The sequence below is a fragment of the Bactrocera dorsalis genome, chromosome 3 (genome assembly GCF_023373825.1).
Source record: "Bactrocera dorsalis isolate Fly_Bdor chromosome 3, ASM2337382v1, whole genome shotgun sequence".
NCBI lineage: Eukaryota > Metazoa > Arthropoda > Insecta > Diptera > Tephritidae > Bactrocera > Bactrocera dorsalis.
Window position 1 is genome coordinate 84512686 of NC_064305.1, and position 9054 is coordinate 84521739.

The window sequence follows — 9054 nt, forward strand, 5'->3', positions numbered from 1 at the left end:
AACAAATCAGCGGCATTTGCTTAGCAAAGTAAACCAAAAAATCGCAACAAATGAAGTGCGCATAGCAACAACAACAGCAATTAAACACAATCTCACGCGCAGCGAACAGCGCTGTATTTAAATCCAGCCACATACAGGTATATATGTACATTAGAGTGGGTCAATTTTTTTCTTGACAAAGCGGTTATCAAAATCGTAAACTACGATGAATTCTAAGAAAATTTGCCCAAGAAACCATGGATCTAAAATGAAAATCGAGCCTCCGGTTTTTAGCGAGAAAATTTCGTATATTGTATTTTGTAAAAAAAAATCCAATTCCTATTCCACTGTCGATTGTTTGCTTGTTTTGTAGCTATCGAAGCTAATTTGCTCAAATTTGGTAAGTTTAAGCAGAAAATTCGACAGTACAGAAATTTTTTATAAGGGGCGTGGCACTGCCCACTTATGAGTTCATATGCATATCTCTGGAACCACCCCACCGATTTCGTTCAAATTTGGTATACATATTACACAATGCCTACTTAAGAGATATCTGGAAAATGATCGAAATCGGATAATAACCACGCCCACCTACCATATAACGGTAATTTTTGAAAACAGTAAAGATCGGAAATTTTAATAACTGTTGAAGGGAAACATCTTGAGTTTGGTATTCGGTGTTGTATTGCAGCCAGAAATTCGACAATATGAAAATTTTGGCATGTCACCGCCCACTTTTGAGTGCATATGTAAATCTCTGGAACTTCTTTATCGATTTCGACTAAATTTGGTACACATTTTAGATTGTACCTAGTTAGGTGAGATTATGAAAATGATTAAAATTGGGCAAAAACTGCGGCCACCTCCCATATAATTAATTAATATTATTTTAATTTTTATGGGTGGATAGGTAACATATACACACACCGACCACAGCGGCCAACGACCATACCACGCTGAATACATCGGTTTTCGTCCGATCACCGAAGCTTTTTAAAACCCGATCTAAATACTATTATTTTATAAATATCTAATTTATTTTTAAGGGTCACAACGTTTTATTTCTTAAAATTACAAAACCCATGAGCTTTTACATTTCTTGTGTATTGATGATTTAATGGCCAATTTCATAAAAAACTTTTTTAACATTAAGCTAAACATCAAAATTAGACCGTTATCTATACAGCTTCTAAAGCTGTTGGAATTTCATTTCGAACAAATCCAGACATAACCACTACTGTTAGTTTTCTTAAAAGATTCAATAACATTTTTGAATGTTTTAAATTTGTGTAGAGCACTTTCTCAAAATTGCAAGTATATAGAGATCTTAAGATCAACTTGATATGCATCACAAAAAGAACGCTGCTGAGAAGGTGTAGCAGCACCAGTACGGTCACAGCTTGATGTTTTCTTCCATTTCATTTATTGAAAAAAAAAAAACAAAATGAAAAGTTTCTCGTTAAAAACCGGAGGCTCCGTTTTGATTTTAGAGCCATGGTTTCTTGGGCAAATTTTCTTAGAATTCATCGTAGTTTACGATTTTGATAACCGCTTGGTGCATTTTTTTTGCTCCATACAAATTGACCCACTCTAATGTACATATATATTGCATGTTTGAGACTTAATTTTCATAAGCGGCATTTGTTTGCCGCCCATTTGTTTACGTTTGTTCGCGCTTCGCTTTGAGCGCCTGCAGTTTTCCGAATGTTTTTAACATTTATAGCTTTTTGTTTTTGAGTTTAAGACACTCTTATTTTGTTTTTTTTTTGTTGTATTGACACCTCAAGGTGTGTAAATTCGAAATACTCGTACATAACTCAAAATAAATAGCACGCGCCAACAGACCAACTGAATAAATGAATGAATCAACGGGCGAGCTCTCGACGCGCAGCAATGAATGGTGGCTTGAGTCAATGATCGCTGCTGAATGACAAGCCACATTTAAGACACACACATACATGAATACACTGTGTATTGTAAAATCTTTGTAACTACTTGGCATAAGTTGCTTTGTTGTTGTTTGCTGTTTTAAACGTTTTTCTATTGCTACTTTGCATGTGTCTTATAATATGCTGCTGTGTTGTTACTAGTATTATTATTGGTGTTGTTATTATTATTATTGTTGTTATAGTTATCATTGTTGTTATTATTATTGTTGTTGTATTTCATATAACGCAGCAATATTTATTTAGTACCGCAACTGTTGCAATTTAATAGCTTTGCACTTTGCTCTTGCAGTCACCGTTTAGTATTGACAGTGAAGGTAAGTTACCCATACGCCGTGGTGTACACACACATGCGCGGAGTTTTATGCGGTTATGCAAATTAATTGAAGTAATTTGAGTTTGCGCTGTTATATTGCAGATCGTTTTATGTAAATAAATATTTTGTTCTCAAACAGTTTGTGGTAGATTTTCATCAAGCGTTTCTAATTGGTTGTCAGCGCACAAATAAAATATAAATAATTTAATTAAAAAAAATATATTTTTTTTCACTGATATTAATAAGTGGCTGTTGTTTTTTTTTTTACAAAAACACCTTTACTGTTTGTGGCTGGTAATAACCGCGCCTTTTGCATAGACAATCACAGCAACACGTACACAAACGAAGATTTTTATTAAGGTTGGTGTAAGTGCGTAGGCCAAGGCGTTACTCATACGCCCGCGCAAAAAAATTTTTAGAACCTTTTTTGTTTATTTCATGTAAGGTTGTATTCATTGTGAAAGGGAGTGTTACAAAAGTTTATTTTTGTATGTAAATTAATATAATTAGGTACGGAAATCGCACCTTGTTTATACGAAAAGTTTAAGCCATTCGCAATACAATTTCGTAAAGAACGAATATATTTACTTCAAAATTAAAAAAAATTTATTACTGATTGCTACAAAATATAAGATTAGTTTTAAAGACTTTACCTTAAAAATAATAAGCTTGCGAAAACATACGCTCTTGATGACCTTTACCATGGAGTTTACTTGATATTTTGTATTTCCAATAGAATCACTGCTACCGAATGGTTGAAAGTATTCCAGAAGTGTTTTAGGAAACTGACTTTATCACGAACACAAGTATTTAAGTGGTAAAAAGCACTAAATGAAAGTCATGGAAGCTTGCCTTATGCTTGGAGGGAAGAAGCCGTTGGAGGAGATGGGCGATGAGCTACTTCACGGATGGGTCAAAAGTTAGTGGAGAGGTTTACTGTCTATCTATCAACTTCAGTTTCAGACTTCTTGACTATTGCAGTGTCCTCCCGGCTGAGATTGCAGCCATTAACATAGCAGTAGAGTAAAGCCTCCTTCAGAGCAACCTCCTTCAGAGAAATTACCATCCACTCAAATAGTAGAGCAGCGATACTAGCCTAGAACTCATTAACAGTGCGTACAGTACTGGTCAAAGAGCGCCTAACCTCGCTATCAATAGCGTCGAGTACCTTTGCGATAAGACTGGTATGGGTGCATGCGTTGTCGCAAAAGCCTTTTATCTCAAGATCGATCGCTAGAGATCTAGTGAGCGCTTTGCCCTCAGTAAGGTTAGTATCTCCCTAGTTTTGATGCTTTTATCAAGCCATTGCTCTATTGGCGTTCACACAGTAAGGCTGGAAATCCTACCAGACACCAGCTGCAGAAGTTGTATGGTAGCAGATGAGGTGGAAACAACTCAACACTTCCTTCTTGACTGTCACGCGTTTGAATTTGATAATTGCATCAGAACTGTCCAACAATATAGCTATAGGCGTTCCAAAAATGAGCCGATCTCAAAAATCAAGGTGCTGCTCTTGGTTTCCTTTAATTATCGTGCTGTGATTTGCCACAAATTCATTTCACAATGTCAAACGATCAATATTGAATACTACTTGGTCGTTTTGAGTCGTCTATGTGAAAGAACTTGTCGTAAAAGACCAGATTTATGGGCAGAAAATTCATTAATTTTTCACCCCGATAATGCGTCGTCACGTTCTAGCCCGATTCTGACTGACTTTTTTGTCAAACAAAAAAAATGTATTTATCGCTTAACCACCGCATTCGGTAGATTTAGTTCTCTTTAACTTATTTCAGTTTTCGAAACTCAAAAATCAGCTTCAGGTAACGCGCTTTGAGCTATTGAACCTAGTAGAAGTCATTTGCAGAAGGCACTAAAGGCCAATCTAGCCGAGGCTGACATATAACAAGTGTATGAAAAGTTGAAGTAAAAGTTGGGATACTTGCTCAAAATGAACCTACTTTGAAAACGTCTGAAAAAGATATATATTTTTTTTTTGTCATTCTGGGTCAATTTTGATCAGATGATATATTCACTATTTTACTGAAACTCGTACAATAAAATCCTGAGAAGAGATTTCGAGCTAAGTTTCCACATAAATGGATCACATGACCGTAAGCTTATTGTGTCAGGAAGTTTTAACCTCTTAGGGCAATATCAAAGGACAACATCCACAATATTCCAAAATGTAGTAAAAATAATGTTTAACGATGTTTAACAGTATGCCTAGGGTATCACTACTTAATTTTTAAAAGAGCGTCTTAACTTTCGAACTGTGCGCGAATGCATATAATCAAATCAAAATTGACCCGAACTGATAAAAAAAAAACAAAAACTACATTTTCATGTTTTTAAACACAAATCGTTTTTTATCACCTTCAAAAACACGCGAAGGTTAATAAACCAGTCCGGGTCAAATTTGATCACACGCCGTAAAGTGAACATTCTCACTAAAAATTTAAAAAAAAAATATCTATAAAAAAATATTTGATTTTTAAGCTAATATCACGGTATATTGTTGCTTTGAAAAAGCAAGCAATAAATCTAACAATGTGGTGTCACTGACATCTGTCAAACTATCTGTCATGATAAAAGTGCTCAATTCAATTGAAAGTCATAAGTGTGATTATTGAAACCAATATTTCAAAACATAAAATATTACGAAAAAATTAAACAATTCACTTTCAGTTACTCACCGCATAGAGGATATCCCAAATCAAAGAAAATACTTTCAGAGTTTTTGTTGAACACGCCATGCTTGTTGCTATTTATTTATTTACCATTCACTAAAAAATAAAATAAGAAATTTGAAATGAAAGTGTAGTCGAAATAATTCTAAAATTCGCGGCGCTTGTTCGTCGAAACTATATACAATTATTTATACTGTATCTGTGCACATTCGAAATCGGCGAAAACAGAAACCGTCACATCAAAGTTGGCAAAGTAAACACGGCGGAAAAGCGAGCAAAATGTGAAAACACAAATAAAGATGACAAATCGAAATGGAAAATTCGTTCATTTCGGCATATTTTTAAATGCCTGCTATTTTTCTACACTGTATATGCACGAAAGTCCATACGAATGTCCATTGTCCACCAATATTTATTTTTGGACACGCGTTTGCTTCGACTCGCAACAGAATTCAGCAAATTTCCAAAAACCAAAATTAGCAAACGAAATTAGAATTCACATAAATTTGCATTGCACTTTGCTAACAGAGCGTGCAGTGCTCCATTTAAGCACGCAATGCCCCCTCTGATGCCCCCCTTTAACGCTTATCTGTAAAAGCACTTAGACACTGTTGCAACTATTTTCATAGAAGTTTTTCAGTATTTAACGCACTTCACACAAATTGCGCGCAAAATTCATTTCACTGAAAACAAATTTGAATTTTTCTCACACTAAACCGTTATTACCGTGAAGTGCTAGCGAATTGGAAAACCATCAACGGCGCCAAACGCGAATAGACTGAAACTACCTACACCTCCAACGCGACTATTTCGCCGCCGCCGCTAATAATTTGCCTTTCCTTTTGCTTTTGCTTATTTGATTTAGATTCTTCGCTTTTGCTTTTTGCCTCAACAAAAATTGTGTTTACCACTTTTTAGCGTGATTCTGTCTTTACATTTGCGATTCCAACTGCTTGTGAGCATAACAACAAATATTTAGCTGAGAAAATTTTGCATGGAATTAATTGAGAATGAAACGGGCAAAAGCAAACTATTCTTAACTGTGCTCTAAAATGAGCTCGTTGACCCTGTAGGAAAAATTTAGTGAATGTTTAACTTTTCAAGTTTTTGTCTTCACAGTTAGCTCAAATATTTTTATTAACGAAGTATAATTTTAATATATTACAGCTACATTTTAAAGCACTGACACCATTACAGCTAATTTCGAACTCAGCTCAGTTGTTGCTATTTTTAATTTTGTTTTTTTTGGAAACATTGAAAGTCGAAAAACACTTTCGAAATATTTGTTAGCATTTTCTGAGAAAACATACCATACTCATGTCTACTTATTTACACCATCAGGAAGTGGAGATTTCCGTGAAGAAAAAGGCTATCGACCTTAAAAAAAAACAGATATTTTTTGACATGACAATTTTCAATTGAAAATTTTGTTTTTTTTTTCGATATTAAATCAAAATATGAATAAAAAATATTATAAATCAAATGATTACGGTACTTTATGGGTATTTAAGCTTAATTTACCCAGACGTTCGGGAAGGAAAAACTATTTTTAGAAAAGATAAAAAACCAAAACTTAGTTACCTGTTTGAATCTTTCACATAAATTTTGAGCCTATATGAAAGAAGTGTTAAAAGTAAAATGTTTTAGATATTTTTATTACCAGCATTTCACTATTCTACCTTTTTCCATAGAACTTGTAGTCTTTTAACCTTAAAAACCCAAACACCCTCATTCACTTCTTCTTCGCGACCTCAGATCACCATTTTAACCATGATTTTTGTCATTTTCACAATTTCAAAATTCTTCAGCTTTGGTCTTAAGCCTAACTTAAAACTAAAATAAAAGATTTTTTGTTCTACCAATCGCCCTTAACTCAACTAGACATGACTAAAAATTATTAAATATTGTGTATCATTAAAACAACAAAAAATATTAACTATGCAATTAACCATTTTCAAATATCTCTCTTTAAAATACTATATATCTTATTTATTTCCTTACAAATATATTTTTCAACTACTTTTTATATACTTTCCCTAAAACGAATCTAAACTGCAAAGCAGTGAATTTTCCTACAGAGCACCGAGTAACTTAGAATATGAGTAATTCATTAAGTTCCCGCCGAAATGAAATGCCATGAAACACTAATTCAAGACTATACGTAGAAACCTGTCCGCTCCCAATTTGTTTTTTGTTGTGCACGTGGGATTTTTCGACTTATCGGAGGTCAACTAAAATTAGCAAAACAAACAGTCGCTGGAGAGAGCAGCATAAATGTTGTTGCATTTGAGCAAATAAGATGAAATAAACAGTAATGCATATGCATTTGAAGCATACTTTTAGGCAGCTGGTAAAATGGTTTAAGTGAGCATGTGTAGGTGACTTTACCAGCATTCAAACTATAAATAAATAACAGTTTTGCGTAAAAATGCTGCGCTTGAGAAAATATTGAGTTTACTTGGTTTAGCTAACGAGCTTCCAGAAGGAACGGAGAGTAAATGCCTTTTTTGGTAAACATTGGTTATTTCGACCAAAGCAACACAACACACATTATTTGGAATATTCAAATTTGCTGATATTTCTTTTTTTTAATTTTTTACCATTACTTCCATTGTTACCGACTCGCGTTTGAAAAAATTGTTTTCATACGAGAAATAAATGTTATTGCCACCGACTGTAGACAAGAGTAAAAAAAGTTGGCGTGGCCTCACCATCTTCGTTCTGACTTCAGTTACGAAAGTGAAAAAGATAATGACACCTCAGTGTCTTAGTCTGCAGACTGAAGACTGTTCCCTTCATAACTTCAGTATGCTCTGAAGATCAGCGACTAGATCACCTCTTAGGATCCTTCAAGAGTATGCTCCACTCTTGAAACCTTTTCGAATATTACACCTATCGGAAAGCGTCTCAAACTCTTCATACTCAGGCATTTCGGCTTATTCTTTTTTAACTCCAAATGCGTTTCGCTTCCCTCTTCAACCCAATGATTTCAGTTACAGCTATACGTAAGGAGCTTGAAATTTAGTCCCAGAGTTTCCTTATATCGAGTTGCTGATGAGTGCTCTCAGAGAGCAGGAGTTCAAGTCGAATAGAAAACCGTTTAGCTGTCGGTTGTGATTGCAGAGGCAGACGCGTACCCTTGCTACAACAGTTTAATGGTTCGAGTCGACGTCGTTCATACAAGTATATCACAACAAGATCGATCTGGTTTTGAACTTTCGATCCAAAGATAGCCAAATAACTTGATGAATTTTCTTGTGCTGGAATCTATGACTACAGACAATCATATTTCGGACCTCTTGCGAAGTCATTCATTCTCAACCCATTTGGAGAGGTTTCGCCATGAAGCCTGAATTTTCCAACTGTTAATAAACCCGTCATAAGCACGCTCCAGCCGCCCGCCCATCGTATTACTTAGCTGACATCACCGCCTTTGCTTTTACGAAAACATCAACCAGCTGGGCAGCGCAACCTTCCCAATTCAGGAACCGGACATTCCAGGTGCATACGCTTAAGCCATTGTTCTTATTACGAGGCTGTTGTTTTTTTTTTTTCATTGGGAGCGATTTCTACGATCCCGAACACATCACACAACGCTGCTAAGCGAGTTCTAAAAAGATTTATACACATTTATACAACGGTTCGCTGGTTTCAAGACCGACGCCCGCTCGCTGCAATTCGACTTCAGTGAACCTTTTCCCAAATATGTCGGTGTGGCTCCGCTGAAACTATCTCTTTGTAGCCGTGACCCCAGGCTCCACACGAATTGGTCACCGCATCTTACACAAGGGGGCATATTATTTATTTATTTTTTGCCACTAAAAACAAAAAACTATTTTTTCTTCTTTTTTACGAAATAAAGAAAACGTATGTAAATAATCATATTTGTAAAAGGCTTATCGCCCGCAAAGAGTAACGGAATTCATAAGTTTTCACTTGATAAACGCACTTATGTTGTCAGGTAAAACGGAAGCCACACACATTTTATAGTATGTACCGAAAATATTTTTCGGAATTTTTTAAAATAAATTTTGGTTTTAAATAATGAGAACATATTAGTAAGTTCCATGATCTGATTTCGAACAAAGTCTCCAGATCAGTCAAAGCACGCAATTTTGATCTTATT

At 35.1% G+C, this 9054-nt stretch overlaps 1 protein-coding gene across 1 annotated transcript in view; it reads right to left on the minus strand.

Moving 5' to 3' along the window:
• LOC125777331 (protein late bloomer) overlaps positions 1 to 5791 on the minus strand; it is a 28013-nt gene extending 22222 nt beyond the window's left edge. The window contains exons 1-2 of the mRNA XM_049451905.1: positions 5655 to 5791; positions 4935 to 5024 (exon numbers count right to left, since the gene is read on the minus strand). Of these exons, the coding sequence (XP_049307862.1) occupies positions 4935 to 4994 (60 nt within the window). The 5' untranslated portion in view covers positions 4995 to 5024; positions 5655 to 5791. The remainder of the gene's footprint in view (positions 1 to 4934; positions 5025 to 5654) is intronic.
• Positions 5792 to 9054: the final 3263 nt, after the last annotated feature.